Genomic DNA, 23,023 nt, shown 5'->3' with positions numbered 1-23,023 from the left:
TAGTAGAATTAATTAGTGAAACCAACTGGGTGATACAAAATCAGGACAGCAATTTTACTTTTCGAACCTGAGAATGGGTCTTTTGCACATGCATATGCATGCATGCCTGTATGTGTATGTCTGCATGTTTGTGCATCTGTGAAAATGTGTGTGTGTGTGTGTATATGAGTGTGCATGTCTGTATGAGCTGTGTGAGCATATGTCTCTCTCTTTCTCTCTCTCGCTCTCTCTCTCTCTCTCTCTCTGGCTGTCTGTGTGTGTGTGTGTGTGTGTGTGAGTGAGAGAGAATGATATGCAGGAAGACACTGGTTTGTATTATGAACAGGCTGTGTGGTATGATACTGGGAGCCATATCTTAGTTTCCTGCTTTTCCTAGCAATATTAGCCACTGTTGTAGATAATTGATAAGACTGCATCAAAATTAACAGTTTTGTTTTAGATGGATGCTGATAGGTTTCCTATTGATATGTACTGAGGTCCTGATAGTCCATTGGAAAGTTCTTCCAATGACTAGTCGTAATGGTATTCAAGTTTGTGAATATAGTTAATTTAATTATGTTTGGCGATGGTTAGTGCTATAAACAGTACTGTGGAGGTTTTCTTGGACATTGCTGATTGCTGATGTATCTCCTAGCAGACAGTGCTGGAGCACTCCATCAGAGAGATGTAGTACTCCATCAGAGTGATGTAGTACTCCATCAGAGTGTTTTATAGGTGTACAGTATGGTGCGCATATGGTTATCTACAGTGTTATGGGTACAATGTGGACAGATTTTGGTAGTGGTCTCTTATTTTAAAAATTTTCTGTCCAGTGTAGTGTATTCTGTGTATAATTTTGTATTTTATCATTTGTAGGTCGCTACTAGCGATTGTACAGAATATGCAAATATGTGTCCATAAATCAGCATTGGGAGTGACTGATAGACATTTATCCCATCTATTTATCCATCTGTCATGCCAGATGCTAGGGTTAGGGTTAACCCTAATCCTAACCCTAACCTTAACCCTAGCTGCTTCTCACATGTCATGGGTGAAAGCTTTCCATCAGTACCACTGGAAAAAAACTGGGAAGTAACAGTCTAAATAGAGACAGAGAGAAAATATGAAAGGGAGGAAGTAATAAATACTGAGGAAAGCATGAACCAGGATGAGAGTTCATCTCCTAACATCTGAGTCACCCTAACCCTCATCAGATGAGTCACCCTAACCCTAACCCTCATCAGCTGAGGCATGTGGCTTTCCTCTCTGGGGAGTTGCACAGAGGAACAGTGGCATATGACCTCATCATGCACACGCAGCACTCCACTGTGCAGATGGTCTAATACAGGGCCCAGGTACAGGACCCGGGTACAGGGACCAGGGTACAGGGTACAGGGCCCAGTCAGGCTTCAGTGTGCCACACTGCTGCACTACCACTTGCAATCAACCTTAAACGTATGGGGGCCTATTATCACAGCAAAACATGACCCTCTTGGTACAAGCCAAAATGCATTAAAATTCCATAAAGTTTCTGAGATTATCTGGCCACTTAAGTTCACTAACTAAACATAAATTAAGCAACCATCCTTATGTTATATAAAATGAGCTTGATATAAGCTTGAGAAATGTCTTGTTAACACTTTCAGAGCTAAGTTTTTTTTCTTTATCCCTATATAGTTCTCCTTTTACTATATAATAGTCACTGACTTGGGATAAAGTATATTTCTTCTGAGGTGACCAAAACATCTTTTCCAACTAGCTGCACCATTACTGGGATTCCAACTAGTGATCAGGGTCTGAACGCTTAAACAGCTTCACCACTCAGAATCTATAAGAGTTAGGATTAGGGTTGTCCTGAACAAGACTACAGGTGAGCATAATACAGCCTTTACAAAACTATAAGATATTTAGTCTTAACAGATTGCAAAGATGTGTTGAGGCAGCCTTTTGTTTTGATACACCAAAAAAAAATGTAATTACTTTCTCAGCTATAATTACTTTGTAAGCCAGAATGACTTTTAAAGACAACTTCAGTAAATAATTTTAAGAGTAGATAAAGACCCCAATTTTCCCTTATTAAAAATATTTTTTAAATTCACTCTTTTAATAATCACTTTTAATAATTTATTTATTCATTTTATTTGTCATCTTACAATTTATATTATTTTTATTGTTAACCCCTGTAAAAGCTGCTGCACTTGTATGATTATTTATTTATACATGTATGATTGTGTTATGTCTAATAATAACAATAATAATAATAATAATAATAATAATAAATAATATTGTTGCAGTGACGAATATGGATATACAACACGTGAACCTGATAAATTGATCACTCAGAGTATAAACACACTGTTCTTAGTGGTACATAAATAGTACTGCCAGATTCCAGTGCCACAGAAGAATGTTCCTAAGACTTGAAGAGCCTGTTACACTTCCTAGGTGACCAAACATGGTAGACAAGTCACTGGTGCCCTGTTTAGCCTCACTACATCCACTCATACAGGAGGCACTTCAGAGCAAAATCCCATCTGGTCTGTAGCAAAACAAAACAAAACAAAACAAAACAAAACATTTTGGTGAGGGCACCTGATATTCCTCTTGCGGTGTATGAGAGGTTCCCCTTCTCAACTGTCAGGTCTTCATATCCAACGTCCGGTATGCGTAACACCATTAGTAGTTCACCAGATCTTTTGTCAGGCTTTTAATGCTTGTCTCTGGTTTATCTCATAGATCTTAATTCTGCGTTAAGGTTAGGATCTTAGAGCCACTATTTCAAAAGTACTTTTATGCATGTCATTGATTACAAGATTGGCTGTCCTTGGCTCCATTCAGAATGTCTTCCTGGCCACTATCATTGCAGTGAAGGAAATATCTTTATTAGTAAAGCAATGGTTGTTTTGGGGGTGTGTCACTAACTTGTAGACTAGTTAGGGTTAGAGTTAGCAGTGCAGACTAAAGTCTACATAGTGAAAAGCTGGTGAAAATAGGTCTAATACTATAGCTTTTCAAGATCTTCGGGGGGGGGGGGGGTTCTAAGATTAAAATGTTCAAAATATGTAAATAATATCTAACTATACCAATATTATCTAACTATAAGGTCCATTTGTTTGGAGTCAAAGTTCCACATTCCACAAACGACAGCCATAAAATCCATTTAGAAAAGGTTATAACTAAGGTCATAGCAAAGCTATGCTCTGTAATCAGGATAAATAAACCTAGAAGTATAGATGACAAGGTGTAGCACCTAAATTTATTCTCTGGCCTGAAGTGACCCCGGGGGGTTGTGCTTGAATGGTGCTCCTGCAGGGATGACCCCTGCTTTAGCCTGTGATGCTCCTCTGGGTGCAGACTGCAGCCCAGCTATGCAGGTCTCTGTACCTGGAAGCCACACAGAATGTCCTGAGCCTCCCTGAGCCCTGAGCCTCTCTGGTCCAGCAATGCAGGCTAATGCCCTCAGGGGCTCCAAAAAACACAGGAAACACTTGTATGGAGTGTAGCCTGTTGCTAGGTGATGGCAGGGCAAATGCTCAAGGCTTAATAGCTACTTGGATTAAAATTGGCATAATGTCATAAACCATCACTACAACCATGACACAGAGACCCACACCACCATGGAGATGGCCGGTAAAAAAAAAAAAAGCACATTTACAGGTTGTATTCAGATACAACGTCTATCCATATTGTTTTTCCATATGCAGTCATGTCAGTGCTAGCCAATATTTGCCTTGTTATATGTTAGCACATGGCCTGTAGAAAGAGCCACAGTGAACTTTGACAAAGCCTGACATTAAATAACAATTTCATAAGTTAAATAATAACTGAAACAGTGATTATTTGCCTCCCACCAGACACAGATCCCTCTCACCAGACGCAGATACAGACCCCCCCACCCACCATAAACATATATGGACCCCTCCCACCACAGAGCCTACCATAAATGGACCTTCCTACCACATTCATTTTCATATACTTAAACATTTTTCTCCATCATGCATATTGCCCCCCCCTTCCCCCACCCACCCCACAAATCCGTTCCACTTGTCTGTGCTATCAGCAGTCACGCGCCACTTTACAGGCCGAGATTCTGCCTGTCCTGGCTCAGTCTATTAACCTGAACAAGTGGTGCTTGAACATGATGAACCATGATGAACAACCGTTTCTTCCAGTTCAGCATAATTACTGTGCTACATTCTCCAGCAAGCTCTCGTTCAGGATTTCACTCTCATATCAACACAAACTGCCCTATGTTTACAAAATTTAGTCAAGTATGAAGTATGAACTTCAGGTTAAAGACATTAAATGAGCCAACAAATGATGAAGAAACAATATAGTTACATGCCATCTGAGTTGTGAACATGTATTATGGCACACGTGCACACACACACACACACACACACACTCACACTCACTTACATGCACTGATACACACACAGACAGTGCATATTGAATAATGTATAAATTCAGCTCCTTTTCAAGTGACTCAAGTGATTATTGTATACCAAGTTTCATGTGCAATCAAAGCTAGTAGACCCACTCACCTGAGACTCACTCACCTGACACTCACACACTCACCTGAGACCCACGGCCACTTCTTTTGTGGTCCCAGTCTTGCTGCTGTGGGAGCATCTGAAAAAAAAGAGAGAGAGAGAGAGAGAGAGAGAGAGAGAGAAAGGGACAGTATTTAGAAAGTTATACACACACACACACACACACACACACACACACACACACACCAGAAGAAGCCAAGCCACTCCATAGAAGTGATACCACCAGACACTAAGAAAAGAGTGAAGTGATATCTACAGACACTATAAGAGAAGGGTGAAGTGATACCACCAGACACTACATATAAGAAAACAGTGAAGTGATACCAAAATGAAAATGCACACAACACAATCATGAACACATAAGCAAAGACAAGAAACCAAGCCACTTCACAGAGTGGCACCTGGGTCTGCAATCTCTTTTACACAATCTAAAAATACAGTGAACAGCAGGACAGCAAGATTAATAATAGAACAATAAATTCATTAAGTGAAATACACAATAGAGATGGAAAGCAAAACATATGAGGCTAAGAAAGAGACAGAATCAGACACAGAAAGAAAAGGAGAGCTGACAGAGAGAAGTAGAGAAAAATAGAAGGAGAGAGACTGGTAAAGTCTCCACTAAGCAAAGCACTCAAGCTGTATCTAAATGTTACACCATATTCTATTCTAAACAGAGCATGTTTTTAAATGTTCTGCTACCCTAATATAAAGTCAAGTATAAATAAACAAGAAATCAAATAAAACCATGGTTTGCTGGACTTAAATGGTCATTTCTAAGAACATTGTGAGGTCACTGTAATGACAGTTAATGAGAGATTACAGCAGGTAGGGAAAGCCCTCGGCCTCAAGTCCACATCAGATAAGTAACGACAGATTACATAACGTTACATAACACTCATCTTCTGGTATGACATGCTTCATCATTAAGGCAGTTTCGGGAGCAAGGCCATGTCACATCCCTGCATCATTTAGTTGTTCTGGGATGTGCTGTTTGAGTGGGACATTTATAGGCTCATACTTACTGACAACAAGGCAGTGATGCAAAATACATTTATTGAAATAAAGCACATGTGTCTCCATCAACCAAATAAGAAATGACTGGTACCAATTTACAATACTTTAATAATAGTTTAAATTTAGTCCATTAATGGTTATTAATTAGGCCATACACACCTTAACCCTTAATATCTAATTATAACATGTACATGCAGAGGGCATCCGTGACCTGTAGAATGTGAACTTAATAAATGAATGTAGACCAAATTATAATTTCTGACTAGTAAGATGTCCTGTTAGTGGTCAAATGTTTGCAAAATTTACATTTACGGCAGGTTTAGAGTCCAATATACAAAGGAGCTAGAATACTGTAGAAATACAGGGATCACTGCTGATGCCTACAAGTACAAAATACATAAGCTCTCTTAAACAATAAACAGTCTGATAAACAAGTCCTAGGGTTTGTTAAACAATATCAGTGTAATAAACAATACCCTACAATAAGTACTAATTTAGTCAGTCAATATGGGAGCAGGGTCAGTTGTCATTTAAATATTCCACGAATAGATGGGTCTTCAGTCTGCATTTGAAGACTGCAAGGGACTGCTGTCCGGACAGCAAGTGGGAGTTCATTCCACCATCTTGGAGCCAGGACAGAAAACACAGTCTCGATGCTTGTCTACCATGAGACCTGAAGCATGGTATTTCAAGCTGAGCCGCACTTGAGGTTCGAAGTACTCGAGGTATGGATCAGGCTCTGATGGATCAGGGGCTGGTCCATTTTTGGCTTTGTAGGCAAGCATCAAGGTTTTAAATCTGATGTGTGCAGCTACTGGAAGCCAAACATTAAACAATATCTGATAAAAGGTTATCAAAAAGCTCTTGACGACTAAATCAGTGGCACAAACATCTCACATGATGAGGACCCTAGAGAGGCCCACTTCAGACACATAGCTGGTTCATCACAGTTTGTGTATCACACTGTGTTGGCATTGATGACACAGCCCTTGCAGTCCATTCACACATGGACAAAGCTAGAAGCACTGTGCGGTCATATTCTTTGACATCTCCAGTGCTTTTAACACCATTCAGCCATCTATACTTGGCAAGAGGTTAAGGAAGATGCAAATAAATACCACCATTATCACCTGGATGGCTGGCTACTTGATACTTAGTTTGTCATCTCATCATCTCACCTTCTTTCCACTTGTCTTAGTGAGAATCATGGAGGTAGCACGATAAAAAGATCAGAAGCTCAAACACATTCTTTAATTCCCTGTAACAGATTCCAATTTCCGCCCCATCATCCATGTAGACAAACGTTTCATTTCTGCCAGGTGTCTTATGACCACAGGTGAGTATGGTGACATTGTATACTGAATAATCTGAGCTTCATCCCAAGACCAATTCAGAAACCACAACACTGCTGCCACATACTCAATCCATTTGTCAGTAATAGAGATGCTACCTTAAGCCCACCGCACTGGACGCCACTTCAGCCTTGGCTGCACCTTGATCTCCTGTCCATGAAAACCACAAACAGAAGACGCACCCTTCATGGAGCCTGCCATCCACAGTGAATGACCAAAAACGCAGACACTGCACTTACTGTATTCATACAGAGAAGATCGACTCACATACTTGGGAATTCTTCTTCACTTCCCACAACTTAGCCCAAGATACACAGTCATATGCCTTTTTCAAGTCCACAAAGCACATGCAGACTGGAAAGGCATATTCCCATGATTTCTCCAGTACACTAGAATCAACTATGAGGCAGATTCTCATCTCCAGTACACTGGTGTAGTTTTTCCAGGGGGGCTGAGGAGTCTGATTCCCCAATAATGGGACCACACTCTCTGGTCACCATTTTTAAATATAGAAACACCCACTCTAGTCCGAGGACATGATACCCATTTTCATTGACCTTGCCCCCACCCTGCCCTGACTTTGCCCCGACCCTGTCCAGCATCTTCTAGATCTCCAGTCAAAGCTCACCCACTCCTGTTCTCCTGCCACCACATTGCTTTTTAACTTTATCCCAGCCCTTTTTAACTTTACCCCAGCCCTGGGGCAAAGTTAAAAATACAATCCAATCCAAATACTTCCTGCAGAATGTCAGTTTGTTCTTCATTTTTCTTGGAGAGAAGTGGCTTCTTTGCTGCCCTTCTTGACACCAAGCCATCCTTCAAAAACCTCCGCCTCACTTTGCGTGCAGATGCACTCACATCTGTCTTCTGCCATTCCTGAGCAAGCTCTGCACTGGTGGTGACCAAATCCCATAGCTACATCCACTTTAGGAGATGGTCCTGGTGCTTGCTTGGCTTTCTTGGGTGCCCTGAAGCCTTCTTCACTGCAATTGAACCTCTCTCCTCGAAGTTCTTGATGATTCCATAAATGGTTTATTTAGGTGCTATCTTACAAGCAGCAATGTCCTTGTCTGTGAAGCGCTTTTGATGCAATGATGACTGCATATGTTTCCTTGGAGGTAACCATGGTTAACATAAGAAAACTTCAAGCACAACCACCCTTTTAAAGCAACCATTCTGCTCTTCTAATCAGCATGACAGTGATATCAGCTGCCTTGTCCTCATTAACACCTCCTCCTGAGCTAACGAGAAGATCACTGAAATTATGTTAGCAGGCAATTTTGTGGCAGGGCTGAAATGCAGTGGCTGGAATGCAGTAATTTTTGTGATTAAGTTCATTTTTATGGCCAGGAATGACTTTGCAATTAATTGCAATTCATCTGAGCACTGTGCACTATCTAGAGTTAATGCAAATTGCCACGATAAAAACTGAAGCAGCAAACTTTGTGAAAACCAATTGCCTTTCTTAATTGCCTGTGTATATACACCCTGTGTTTCTCATTAACCTGTGTATATATATATACACCCAGTGTTTGCTCATTAGCCTGTGTATACATATACCCTGTGTTTTCTCATTAGCCTGTGTATATATACCCTGTGTTTTCAAGTAATTTGTTCATAATAGGGGGAAAAAGAGAAAATTCACAAAATGGTGACCTATACACCAAGGCACAGATAAAAGGATTATGAGATTTCAATTTCACTACCTGCATGCCAAAACTAGTAAACATCTCTACTTTAATAACTGGACATTTAAATCAGAACTTAAAAAACACTGCCACACTGAGTGTGCCCAGAGAAGACTAGCTAAGTAACCAGCAAGATCTGAGATTTAACAGTATAGTTACTGTTAGCAGTATAGTGTGCTCAGTATATGACAAGCAACTGGTCACTGTTGTCCTTTTATTTTTATTACAACTGCTTATGAATGGCCTTTTAACCTATTTATTAATCTAATTGATAACTATTAATAAACTAATTTTAAACCATTCCTAAGTGTGACGGGGCAAGCAAGGTCAGACCCTCGCAGATGTAGAGCAATGGATTTATTGTATTCCAAGTTCATGGTGGGTGAACAAGCCAGGGTCAAAACCAGGAAAGCAAAGACAGGGGTAATCCAAATCATTAAGGTAAAGAGTCAGAGTCAAAAAAAAAAACAAAAAACAGAGATCAAGAATTAACCAGGCAAACTATTCCAGAAAGGTGCAGGCAAAAATCTGAAGACAGAAAAGCAAAAAAAAAAACAAAACCAATACACAGGAGAGAAATCAAGAAACACTTGGTATGCACAGTAGATACTAGTGGCAATACTTCACAATACTGGGAAGTTCTAGGCAGGTTTAAATAGAGTTGAATGTATAGAAACAGGTGATATCAATATTCCAGTGATGAGGATCTGAAGGAATGTGTATGATTGGTTGAGTTTTTAGCCATGTCACGAACAGCATACTGGATGTTGTAGTGTGCTTGGGGTTCAGCCGACATGACAGTACCCCCCCAAAGAGTCCGGGATGGCCGAGGTACGAGGACGCCCTCAACAACCAACAACTGGTGCAGAAGACACTGAACCTGCCCGAGAACCCCCAGAAGGAAGGCAGTGAGGGTATCCCCGAGAACGAGGAGCAGGCTTGTCAGGAAACTGCATGTGGAAATACAAAAGGAGACTGGGATCCAGGACATCACAACGAGGAACCTAGCTCTGTTCCTCAGGACCAAACCCCTCCCAATCAACCAGGTACTGGACCGAATTCCCTCGTCTCCTCGAGTCCAGCATGCGACGTAACGCATACACCAGGGTGCTATCATAGTCAATCAGTTGAGGCGGAGTGTCATCAGGAGACACCTCATCCAAAGGACCTGGAACGACAGGCTTGAGAAGTGAGACATGGAATGGCCTAGAGATCCAGTAATGTGCAGGCAGATTGAGTTGGTAAGTCACTTCATTTATGCGTTTGTGTACTTCGAAGGGACCGAAATACTTAGGATGAACATGAACCCGGTTTATGGAAATCCTGCATAGAGATCCATACACGGCCTCCCAGCTGATATGCAGGAGTAGTTCCTCTATGTCTATCTGCTAGTTCCTTATATTGTTGGAGTGTGTGTTCAATTCGCTGGTGCGTCTCCTCCCATACCTTCTGGCTGCGTTGCATCCATTCATCCACAGTGGGGCTATCAGTTGTGATCGAGGTCCACAGGGCCATTGGGGGCTGGTAGCCTAGGAAACACCCAAAAGGTGTTATGCCAGTGGAGGAACTCGTGAGCGAGTTTTGGGTGATTTCTGCCCATGGAAGGAACGTGGCCCAGTTTAATGGATTGTGCAAACAAAAACAGCGCAGGAAATTAGTTAGTTCTTGATTAGTCCATTCGCATTGGCTGTTGGACTGTGGGTGATAACCGGACATAAGGCTAATGGCAACTCCTATGTGTTCGAAAAAGGCTGACCACACACGGGATGTGAATTGAAGTCCCTGATCTGACAAGATGTCTTCCAGGATGCTGAATATACGGAACACCTGGTTGAACAGGGCCTCTGCAGTCTGAAGAGCTGTGGGTAATCCAGGGAAGACAATAAGAGAGAACCATTGAAGAACCGGTCTATGACCGTAAGTATAGTAGTATTGCTATTTGAGCAGGGTAGGACAGTGATGAAATCAATGGCTATATGGGACCAGGGTCTTTCAGGTATGGGAAGTGCCATGAGTTTACCTGCAGGTAGAGTCTTAAGGGTTTTGCTTTGGCTGCATACAGAACAAGAAGAAATGTCACTTGTGATCGTCTCCCACCAATATTGGCTAGCCAGGAACTGTCGAGTGCGAGTCTCACCGGGATGTCCCGTAGCATGTGAAGAACGAGCCCAGGTTATCAGCCGATCCCGACATGACACCAGTATGTAACGTCTCCCTGCAGGACAATCTTTTGGGATGACGGTACCTTGTGTGGCTTGTTCAATCTCCTCGTCTATTTCTCAAAGGATGGATGCCAAATGTACCCAGGTGTCAAGGATGTTTTCCTGGTCATTAGAGTCCTTCATCTCCCCTAGGTGAACGCGGGACAGGGCATCAGCTTTAGTATTGCAGTACCCCAGATGATACTTAACCCTGAAATGGAATCTAGAAAAGAACAATGACCAACGGGCTTTACGGGGGTTCAACCATTTGGCTGACCAGAATTCTAAATTCCGGTGATCAGTGATCACTAAAAAAGGATGGTTAGCCCCCTCCAACCAGTGCCTCCATTCTCCTAAAGCTAGTTTGATGGCTAACAGTTCAAGTTCTCCTATTTCATAGTTACGTTCAGCCAGGGACAGTTTATGGGAAAAATACGCCACGAGGTGTAGTTTGGAAGCCTTGCGTCTCTGAGATAGAACAGCCCCTACATCTATGTTCGAGGTGTCTACATCCACCACAAACGGGATAAATGGGTCAGGATGTCGAAGAAGGGGAGCAGTGGTAAATGCTTCCTTTAGCTGGCTGAATGCTCGCTTTGCCTCTTGGCTCCAGCGGAGCTTGGTTGCTGCTCCTTTCAGGGGGGCTGTAAGAGGAGCTGCTATGCTACTGAAGTTCCTAATGAAGCATCGGTAGAAGTTCATGAAGCCAAGGAAACTCTGGAGCTTCTTGACTGTGGTGGGTGTGGGCCAAGTGCGAATAGTCTCTTTTTTATGGTCATCTATGGTGATACCGCCCTGGCTGATTACATATCCCAAGAAGGTCATAGTAGTGAGATGGAACTCTCATTTCTCTCCTTTCACATACAGTCCATTGTCCAGGCGTTTCTTCAAAACAGAACAGACATGTCATATGTGAGATTCCAGATCCCGTGAGTATATGAGTATGTCATCGATATACATGATCACATATTTTCCTATGTATTCGCAAAGTGTGTCATTGATAAATGCTTGGAAGACAGATAGCACTACACTGAGACCTTAAGGCATAACTTTATATACATAGTGACCCCTGGTGGTACTGAAGGCAGTCTTGCACTCATCTCCTTTTTTATGTGTATCAGGTTGTATGCACTATGGAGGTCTAATTTGGTGAAGTATTTGGCTTCTCTAAGCTGTTCTAGGGTGACAGGAACAAGCGGTAACAGGTATGCATATTTTCTGGATATCTAGTTGAGATTGTGATAATCGATGCATGGACATAGACCTTCTGTCCTTCTTCCTTACAAAGAAGAAGCCAGATGCCAGAGGGGACATGGAAGGATGAATAAAGCCTTGACTTAGTGCCTCATCAATGTACGTCTCCGTGGATTTCTGCTCCTCTTGAGAGAGGGGATATATGCGGGCTTTAGGTAACACTGCTCCCTCCAGGAGATCAATGGAGCAAACATATGTGCAGTGAGGGGGTAACAAGGTAGCTCTTTGTTTACTGAACACCATAGGGAGATCCTGGTACTCTTGAGGAACAGAAAAGGTGTGGTTGTCAGCAGGACTTTCTACAGAGGTATAACATAGGTTCACTGTAGGTAACGTTAGACAGTCCTTCTGACATCGAGATGACCAATGAGTGATCGCCCTTTGGGATCATGATATGCTTGGGTTGTGTTGTTCCAACCATGGAAGGCCCAGAATGATTGGGATAGATGAGGCTTCTATAACCAGAAACGAGATGAGTTCTCAGTGAAGTGCTCTGGTGGTGAGTCTGACTGGTGTAGTGCAGGGAGCGATGGAACCAGACCCTACTGAAGACCCATCCAGGGTTTTTGGTAAGGGCTCTATGGGGATGTCTAAATCCTATACCAGGCAGTCGTGTATGAAATTGCCCTCTGTTCCGGAGTCAATCAGGGCTGTAATCAGAGAAGATGGAGTGTGAGCCCTAACATAGACAGGTAACATAAATGACTTCACTACCATCTTTTTAACAGGTATGATCCCTACCTTGGCAAGTGGCTTGGAGTCCATGCCTCCTCTTTGGGACAAGGAAGCAGACCTGTTGGGTCTAATATGACACTCCCTGTCTGTCCTGAAGAAGCACATTGCATGGGCTCTGCTGCATTCTCTTGTCTGGGATCTACTCTTGTTACAGGAGTGGTATAAGTTAAGCAGGTACTGTTGGCTCTACACAGGCTTCGTTCCCACAGAAAACAGTCAAGACGGATGACTAGGGCTATAAGTTGATCGAGGTTGAGCTCATCATCCTGGCAAGCCAGTTCATGCAGTACCTCTGTGTTCAGACCATTCTGGAAAGGGACAAGCAGGGCCGCATCATTCCACCCACTACCAGCAGCAATGGTACGTAACTCCATAGTCCTACACAGAAAGGTTGCCTTGGTGGAGTTTGGTAAGCATTTCTCCACATGTTCTCCCATCATGTGGGTGATCGAAAATGGCTTTAAATTGAGCAATAAAGTCCTTGTAAGAAACCGCCTGTATGCTCTCCCAGATGGCAGTAGCCAAATCTAGCACTTTTTTCCGTTAGACCAGAGGTAAGTAATGCAATCTTTGCTTGGTTAGAAAAAGGAGGGATGCTATTGAAATACAGGGTGCATTGTAACAAAAAACCCTGACACTTTTCTGGAGAGCCATCGTATTTATCGGGTTTATTCACAGGGACTACAGTTGGAGTGCCGCTGGGAGCGGCAACGGATGCCAGAGGTGGGTCATGCTGGGGGGATGTAGTCATAGTGTGTAATTGGGATCTAAGTTCTCAGAGACATTGTCCGAGTTCATTTGTGCCTGTTGGTCTGCTTGTTGTTTGACAATTGTGTCCATGGGCCACGTGAATCCCTCGAGTATCTGTTGGTGTCGGCAGAGTAGCTGTCCTTGGCTGGGAATAGCCTCTGTTAATGCCTTCGAATCCGCTGTCTGCATAGTGGCGAAGTATTCTGTGACGGGGCAAGCAAGGTCAGACACTAGCAGATGTAGAGCGATGGATTTATTGTATTCCAAGTTCGTGGTGGGTGAAAAAGTCAGGGTCAAAACCAGGAAAGCAAAGACAGGGCTAATCCAAATCATTAAGGTAAACAGTCAGAGTCAAAAAAACAGAGAGCAGTCATAAACCAGGCAAACTATTCCAAAAAGGGGCAGGCAAGGGACAGAAAAGCAAAAAAAACTAAACTGATACACAAAAGAGAAATCAAGAAAAAACACTTGGTATGCACAGTAGATACTAGTGGCAATACTTCGCAATACTGGGAAGTTCTAGGCAGGTTTAAATACAGTTGAATGTAAAGAAACAGCTAATATTAATATTCCGGTGATGAGGATCTGAAGGAATGTGTATGATTGGTTGAGTCATTAGCCGTGTGACGAACAGCACGTTGGGTGTTGTAGTGTGCTTAGAGTTTGGCTGACGTAACACTAAGATCTTTATAAGGGTATTCTCATAACGTGGTATCAAAGTATTTAATTGTAAAGTGTGCAAACGAAATGTATTGAAAATATAATGCTGTTATGTATAACATGTTTTAAAATACATAATAGTGCAGTATGTACTTTTTTTGGCAAGCAGTAGGCACACTCTCAGTATTACATCTAATAAGTGAGTTCATGGAGTCCTCCATCAGGAGGGAAAAAAAAACAAGGCAAACATTTCTAAAAAGAACAGGTGCATTAGAATAGGGGTTTTAGCTGGAGGTAGAAAATGTTTTATGAAGGGCAGATACATGAGTCAAGATGAATGCAGACAGTTTTTGAGGTACATGTGAGGATTCTGTGACATCAATATTTTTAATGGATAGCCTCCAGGATCCCCAGGGCAGACAGCATTGCATCATTTTCCCAGAAAAGACCTACATCTCTAAGTATCATGAAACAATGATTCTGCAGCCTAAGGCAGTTTTCCTTCTCCAACGCTGTAAATATCTGACATTTATTCATTCAAAAAGAGGACAGAAAAAAGGCACAGCTTGGCTTCCCCTTACAACGCAGACCAAAAACAAAATATGAGCGCGAAAGGATTTAGAAAGCAGAGGACCATGTATTGAATGTGAATTTCCTCATACCCTTAATACACAGTAATAAGCACAACTTCTGTCTTGTGAATAATGAATGAACGGAGAATGGTAGTGAGAAGACTGAGTTGTGTCTTCACTGACTCCACTGTGCTGAGTGACAGATGCAGTAATCTTCATAATAAGGCAGGAGATGCAGTGCCACTTTAATTTAGCATGAGCAGGGTGCTACCATGGGCTTTGACACTGACAGAACCAGGCCATCTTACTGCAGCAGGTCCAGGGCAAGAGGTGGAAGGATGAAGTGTTCTCATGTGAAGCTGGGTCTTGAATCACACCGTAACTTTAATGCAGACAAATGCTTGATAGTTTTGATAGATCTTATAGGAACAAATATCAGGTCCAAAAATCTAAAGATGAGAATTCAGTGTTATAATGTCCTCTTAACCCAGCCACCAGCCACCAGTCTCAGGCCTCCTGCTCTACTAATGAAGCAAAAAAAATCTAGCAGTGGGATATACGTTCTTAAACCATCTAGAAAAAACAAGGTGAGTTATTTTGAAGACAGCTTGGATCTGTTACTAACCAACTAACAGCAGCAATTCATAATACTAGTAAATAAATAGTGTAAATGGGGTTCATTTAAATAAATAGTGAAAATAGGGTAATGGCTACATTGTAGTGGCTGCACTGGTTAACTCTGTAGTGGCTAAATTGAATGCTTTTCCAAAGGGATTTTGGATTAATGGAATAAATAGGTTTGGTGAGAAATGTTTTGCATTACAAACTAGCAGGTTTGAATGTAAACTAAATGTCAATAATTTTATTGATGCAAAGCTGGGCTATATATTGTATACACTCATGCTGTCCATACTATTAAGTATTGAAAGCTATTAATTAAAGACCGTCTCCTTTTAGGGTTAGTGTAAGGGTTCAAGCTCCTAATAGCTCTGCACAGCCCTGTGGGATTAGGGTACTTTGCATGTTTAATGAAGGACGTTAATCTATAAAATTATTTGAAGTAGTGATTTCAATAATGAAGACTGCTAGTTATTTTACTGAGAAAGGACTATAACCTGAAAAGGTGGCACACCCCTGTAAGGTTGCTTGGTTCTGAGGTTCTTCTGTATGCAGCGATGTTAACAGCCCAGTCATAAAACCTTGCACAGGTGAGAGCAAAGCAAAAACAAGCCTGCCAGCTGTCCTCCCTCCTTCAGCCACTCATACACTCTGGTGAACCTATGGTCATAAACATTCCTCTCTAACCCATGTTGGACCACCCAGCATTGTATATCCACATTGCTACAAAATCGGAACATAAATATGGCTGCTGACATCAGGGACAAATTTCTCTCATGCTCTTCAGAAGGTGAGTTTCTTGTGTTTGCATGTGTGCCCATTTAAGACTCTTCTTAAACAACTGCAGTATTCCCTTCACCTGGATTCAGCCATTAAAATATCAAGGAAAAACGTGACGTGTGATCTTCACATTCCAGCTGTGGGCAGAGGGTGAGCCAGGGCTGAGCAAATGATGTCACAAATAACTTACTCAGGTAGTGGTAGCTTAGTGGTGAAGGTACCTGACTTGTAATTGGAAGGTTGCTGGTTCAAACTCCCCCACTACTACCAGGCTGCCACTGTTGGGCCCCTGAGCAAGGCCCTTAACCCCCAATTACTCGAGTTGTACTCAGTCATAATTGTAAGTCGCTTTGGATAAAAACGTCAGTTAAATGCCAAAAATGTAAATGTAAATCTCTTCTTTCCCTAACAACATAGACCTTTAGGCATCAAGTGAGGATGAAATGTCTTTCTTTCACTAGGAGTGAGCGTGACATAGAAAGAGGTACCAATTCATGGCATGTACATGCCCCTCTGACAGGGCCTTGTAAACCTATGTGAGCCTTTAAGAGGAGAGGCTGTTAGCCCCATGGCATGGAACAGGACTGCAGCCCTCAGCCCAAAGTGGTCATGGCTCAAGGTTCTCTCAGTGTCCTGCCTCACAACATCCCTTCTCCAGAGCTGGAGGAGATCCTGACCTCATTAGCATAATGAAAGCTACACAACGGGGCTTGACAAACCATTTTAATCACAGTCCAACCCCCATAGAGTAGCTCCAGAAAATACAACACATAAGGTAATGTTTAGACAACAACAGGCCACCAAAGCCTATATTCTAAAGTACCTACATAGCAAATGAAACAGACATTGTGTCTGAAGCTATTATCATATTAGACCATTCCATTCGAGTCGTGCATGACCAGTACTGCTGTTACCGTGAGATCCTGTGCTACTGCTAAAACATCACATGGTGTTGTGGGTGCTGACACTCCAGTGTTATCTACTCCAGTACGCGGTTGTGTATTCACTTTTATTTTGGCTGGGTGATAAACAATTGGTTCGGCTGCCACATTGAGGCTCTGGCATGAGAGAGTGGCTGTGCAGGAATCCTCCTGTGTTCCCACGGGAGATGGCCAGTGGCATTTACAAAACATGGAGCTAAAGCTTCCCTTCCTAATGTCCCCGTCCTCATGTCCACTTATTCCTGATGTTTCCTTCTTCATGCCCCCTTACTCATGTCCCCCTCCTCATGTCCATTTGTTAATGTCCCCTTCGTGAGGCCCCCTTCCTCATGTTCCCTTACTCATACCCCCTTCTTCATGTCCCCTCTTCATGTGGCTGTCAATAAACCACACACACTAGAAGTCAGCAGGGCATTAACTGACCACAGTTGACCGCAGAGCTAAAACACGTCAACATGAGATAAAGTTACAGAATTTCAGAGTGCATGTAGAAAATGCATAATTGGCTATTTTAAATATACTAGAATGAATTACTCACTGAAACCTTAGGCAGCCACATGTATTGTCATGTCTACAACTACACTACCCCAAATCACAATTTTTTTTCAGTCAGAGAAACATCACACCCTGCAAAACACTTCACACACCAGGATCTGTAAGATCTCTTTCACTGGAAGTTTTCACTGAAGGCAGCACCCCCACTGTTTGGGCTTGTGCTGACTGAGTTTCTGTGAGAAGAACACTGCTGGGCTCGGCCGGACTGGTCACATCAGACAGCAGCTGAGGATGGACGCCAGATGACTCACATCTTTTCTCAATGGCGCAAATCTGATCAGCCATGCTCATCAATGCTAATTAAACCCAAATCCCCCATGTCGATCTGCAGCACATGCGTCATGGCAACTCTTGCAGACCAGCAACCAATCAAAACACTAATAGGGACAAGGCAAGAAAACCAATCAAAACACTGATAAAGACAAGGCAAGGCAACCAGTCAAAACACTGATAAAGACAAGACAGGAAGTGCCAAATGAACATACCTCTGGCTCTACATCCCAATAAATAAGTGCATTAAAAACATTTAATGTAAATGTATATTAATCATAATTCCCATGACCAAACAGAAGAAAACTCTGGCCTCAAACTAGATTCATCGCACACAGTAGCACATCAGTAATAAGAAAAAAATGTGTTCAGAATTTGAAGATTTTTTAAAATAAGTTGTTAAAAAGAGAACTCAATCAAATTTTAAAAGGCCAAAAAAAACAACAAAAAAAACCCAAAACACTACAATAATGCCAAATTTAAAATGTAAACTGGGCCAGCTTGTTAAAAAACAAAAAAGAAGCCACTCAGAAACATATTTACCTGAGCAAACATTCATGAAACATTTATACCTGAAGCACACATACCTGAAACATCTGCACCAGAAGTATACATAACTGGGTGCTTCATGCAGTTCTTCTTTTCGCATATAGGAATCTGGCAGGCACTTTTTTATTATAGCTTATGTAGCACTTTAATAGGAACCAGACAAGCCACTGTGACTCCCCTCAACAGCAGCCCCACATTAAAGTCTGAGTAAAAAAAACTAGAATTTGGCCTAGGATTGAGGTTTCCACACTGAGGTTTCCACATGGTTGTCCAGGTACAGCAGAAGAGACACTGCAAAACATGGCTGGATCTGGTTGGAACATAGTTCTTCATGAATCTGAACATGAAATCGGCCATGCCCATTTAGAAGAATAACATCTAAAAGACACTTGCTAAATCTAACATAAGCAAGGTATTATCCCACAGACTAATCATTTCAAGGTACTTGAGTAACAGCACTACAGTTGACCTTAGATAATTCTAAATGTTCCAGCATTCATCAGAACATGAAAAAGAGTGAATATTGAGTGTCTAATGTTTCCAGTGGGGCCATAGTGAGCTCTCAATGAGGTGAAAGAGTGGTGTTTTTCCCACTCCCCTTAGTGTGGGTGACATCAGTGTGAGGCAGGCAGGGAGCTCTGGCCAGGCTGTGATTGGGTTAGGTGACTTTAATAGCCTGGCCTGTGGAGGGACTGCATCAGTCCCACATGCTGTGGTCCACACAGCCATACTGATGATTACATTGCCAGCACTAATAAGAGAGTGTCTGGTGTCCCAAATCTGGGTAATACAGAACACCAGAAACCCCACACAGGCAAACACACTTATGCACACATACACATAGCCACATGTCCTGGCTTAATACGCACTGTTACTTTCTAATTTTACACTGTTAAACATTAATCCTGCTATTGCACATCTTCAGAATCTAGTAAAATATAATTAAATCTAATTAAAATGATAACACCATGTGGGAGGTCTAAGATATATTTAAACAATAATAATAATATTTTTGCATTAGAGTTTAACATGAATATATGCACAGTGAATACTGTTCACTTGCACAGGACTCACAGTTGAAAGCCTTTTTTCCCTTGATTTTGTAGATTTTAAAAGTTTATCTTTTTCTGTCAGTATGCAAAATCTCGGCTGAAAGATATGACTGCAGTTATGACAACCACTTTCACAGAAACCAGAGATGAGAGCCTCCAGAATCCAGGACCCTTTTGCTAAAGTGTCTTTTAAGTGAAGAGAAGTTCATACAGCCATGAACAATGGAACAGACAAGAGTCCTTGTTTGTATCTGGCAGATGGGCCATTTACAGGCTTGTAAGAAGTGCTAGATTTGATTTGTGTGTTTACTCCATCCATCCTACAGGAAGCCCTGCAGGAAAAATTGCATTCATAACTTAACTGTCCTCAGGCTGCTCAGAAACAGCTGATCTCATTCACGACTTGTGAACCATGTTTCTCTACTTACCTCAATGCACAAATAATTGATTCTCGCATGGTGTCAGGGCTTAAGGGAACCTCGAAAGGGAAGGGACATACTGTCCATTTCCTGCATCTGTGCTTGAAGTGTGTGTGTCCTGTTACCCTATGTTTGCTGCCCTGTTGGTGTAACCATGGTGATATAAATGGTCAGTGACGTAGATGAGCATTTCGTGAGGTGTTGAACAGCACAGAACAGTACAGTGTTTTTTTCTTTTCTTTTAGTTTAGGAGGAGGTGGTTGCACACAGGGAGGCGAAAGGCTAGTACACATTAATCTGTTCCTGTTTGTCCTGTCTGAATCAGCACTCCTGAAGCACTGAGACACAGAAGAGATATATTAAAACTCAAAAGGCCTACAGATAAAAGCTAAATATAAAAAGCAAAAATCACATTGGACCACATGAGGACAGCCTCTGTGTGTGTGTTTGTTTGTTTGTGTGTGTTTGTGTGTGTGCGCGCGCGCATATGTGTGTGTGTGCATGCGCAGGTGCAGGTGTGTGTGTGGGTGTTTTTTTTGGGGGGGGTGTGGTTGGCTGGATTTATGCATGTCCTTTGTAAAACATCGCTAATTGGTTGGATGGTTGGATAAGTGTCCAAAATCTACAGAATCTTCACTATCTTGGTGTTTTTACAAAGTCACAAAAATAAGTAAATAAATTAAGTAAATAAGTACACAATAAATAAATGAAGACTCTTCCATCGCCCCAAGTCCACTGCTTCTCAACCCCCTTCTACTAAAAATGTTAAATTCAATTTTACAGTTTTCCTTCTCTTAACATGTGTCTTAGCAGAACATGTGTAGTTGTCCTAGAAGAACTCCGTTTTATTGGGGCCTCTTTCTGCACTGAGGTTTTGCTGAACAGTTTGTGAAGATTTGGGTAAAAGACCCTTAAGAACAACACCTGCAGCACAGGCTTACGTTGAACAGCCTCAAGCTGAAGGATTTAAATGTCAGAACATGCTGTCTACAAAAACTACTCACAAAAGCGCCAAGTGACATTTACCTGATTTTTATTACATAACCAATCACAGCATCAATAAAAGGCACCTGAAAGAGTGAAAAATAATATCATAAGTCAAATCACTTTCTCCTAGCTATGGAAAATTCTGAGGAAGAAGCAGGCATGATTGGATAAATAGCAGAACTGAGGAGGCCATTATGGTTAAGGTGTGTGTTATGACTAAGGTGTGTGTTGTTATAGTTAAGGTGTGCATTGTTATGGTTAGGGTGTGTGTTATGGTTAAAGTATGTTTTGCTATGATTAAGGTGTGCATTGTTATGATTAAGGCGTGTGTTTTTATGGTTAAGATGTGTGTTGTTATGATCAAGATGTGTGTTGGTATGATTAAGGTGTGTTGTTACAGTTGTATGTTGTGCTATGATTAAGGTATGTGTTGTTATAGTTAAGGTGTGTGTTCTTATAGATAACGTGTGTGTTATTATGATTAAGGTGTACATTGTTATGATTAAGGTGTACGTTGTTATGATTAAGGCATATGTTGTTATGGTTAAGCTGTGTTTTGTTATGATTAAGGTGTGTATTGTTATGATTAAGGAGTGTGTTTTTACGGTTAAGATGTGTGTTATCATTAAGATGTACGTTGTTATGATTAAGGCGTGCGTTGTTATGATTAAGGCGTGCGTTGTTATGATTGAGGTGTACACAGTTATGGTCAGGGTGTGCGGCACTCTACTTACTCCACTCACTCCATTCACTCTCTCTACTCACTTACATGTTCCTGCTGTAACTTTAGGAGTTATAATTATTGTGTTTCAGTTGCTTAGGCTGAGAGGAATGTGAATAAATGTCCTTAATTATTAAAGAATGAAACAAAAAACAGAACTTCAATAGTCTGTCAGAACTGCCAGTATGTGGCTTTAGTCAGTGGAACGCAAGGGACATTTGGATAATATTTACCTAAAAGTTTGGCTCCCTCTACAGATAATTTCCATGGAGTAACTTATTCACTCAACCCTTAGTCAGGTCAGCAATCTGTGACGCACATTTCTGAAGTCAGCGTTGACGAGGCCCAGCTGTGAGTTGCTGGCTCTCTCCCCTACACAGATGCCTTTCACACATTCACACATGCTCATTCATTAACAAGAGTGACTGAACAATATGTGAATGCTGTCACAGCCATTGATGTGGTTATTGTGTGTGTGTGTGTGTGTGTGGTGGTGGTGGTGGTGGTGGTGGTGGTGGGGGGGTTTTCAATGGAATATGTATACTGACTTTGCTTACATCTTGCATAACTGATAGAAAGTATTTTATCAATCTCTGTGGTCATATTTCTATCTGTTATTACCCAAGGGGTTGCTCAAGGCTCAGTCCTCAGTCAACAGACAACTCCCTCTCAGACATTCCCTCTAAAAAAAGTTCCTCATGGTAAATCTTTAATGGCTCCAAATCAATGTTCAGTCTTTCACTCCTTCACTGATGAAATCTCTGTGATTTGACCCCCAACCATGCTCCTGAACTGCAGGCTAGTAAAGAAAGAAGACAGAAAATAAACACAGAAAAAACAGACACAAAGAAACCAAAAAGCATCTTGGAATGGGTTATCATCCTGTGCAGATTATGAGTAAAATATTAACAACGTACTCAACAAGAGTCAGAGCTTAAATAGGGGGAGAGGGAAAGCGAGAGAAAAAGTGAGTGAGAGAGAGAGACTGAGACAGAGAAAGAGTGTGAAAGAGACACAGAGAGGAGTGAGAGCAGAAATAAAATGGCAATGAGACCGAAGGAGAGAAAGTAAGAGTAAACTCAGATCTTACTGCACAGACCTGCAGAGAACAGGACACTGATGGCCTATTTTGTCAGTAGCACAACCCCATTTATTGTGAGACACCAGCTAATAAGATTTTATTTTTATTAAATATAATTTAATTAAATTGAATCCAACCTTTATTTTTTGCAGTGAGGCTCATCTGAGACTAAAGCATTGTTTGTAGAGAGGCCCTGTTTAAAAATTTAAAAAAAAACCTACAAAACAAATAAACCTCACAGTCTAATGTTTACAGCAGATAACCATCATCATATTCCCAGTGTGTGCAT

General features: G+C 41.6%; 1 protein-coding gene across 2 annotated transcripts in view; it reads right to left on the bottom strand.

Moving 5' to 3' along the window:
* pde3a (phosphodiesterase 3A, cGMP-inhibited) overlaps positions 1-23,023 on the bottom strand; it is a 66,481-nt gene that overhangs the window by 26,745 nt on the left and 16,713 nt on the right. For both annotated transcript variants that reach the window (XM_035528737.1, XM_035528738.1), the window contains exon 2: positions 4,558-4,611. In XM_035528737.1, coding sequence (XP_035384630.1) covers positions 4,558-4,611 — 54 coding nt within the window. The remainder of the gene's footprint in view (positions 1-4,557; positions 4,612-23,023) is intronic.

The sequence above is a fragment of the Electrophorus electricus genome, chromosome 7 (genome assembly GCF_013358815.1).
Source record: "Electrophorus electricus isolate fEleEle1 chromosome 7, fEleEle1.pri, whole genome shotgun sequence".
NCBI lineage: Eukaryota > Metazoa > Chordata > Actinopteri > Gymnotiformes > Gymnotidae > Electrophorus > Electrophorus electricus.
The sequence above is the reverse complement of the archived record's forward strand: the minus strand, read 5'-3'. Positions and strand labels throughout refer to the sequence as shown.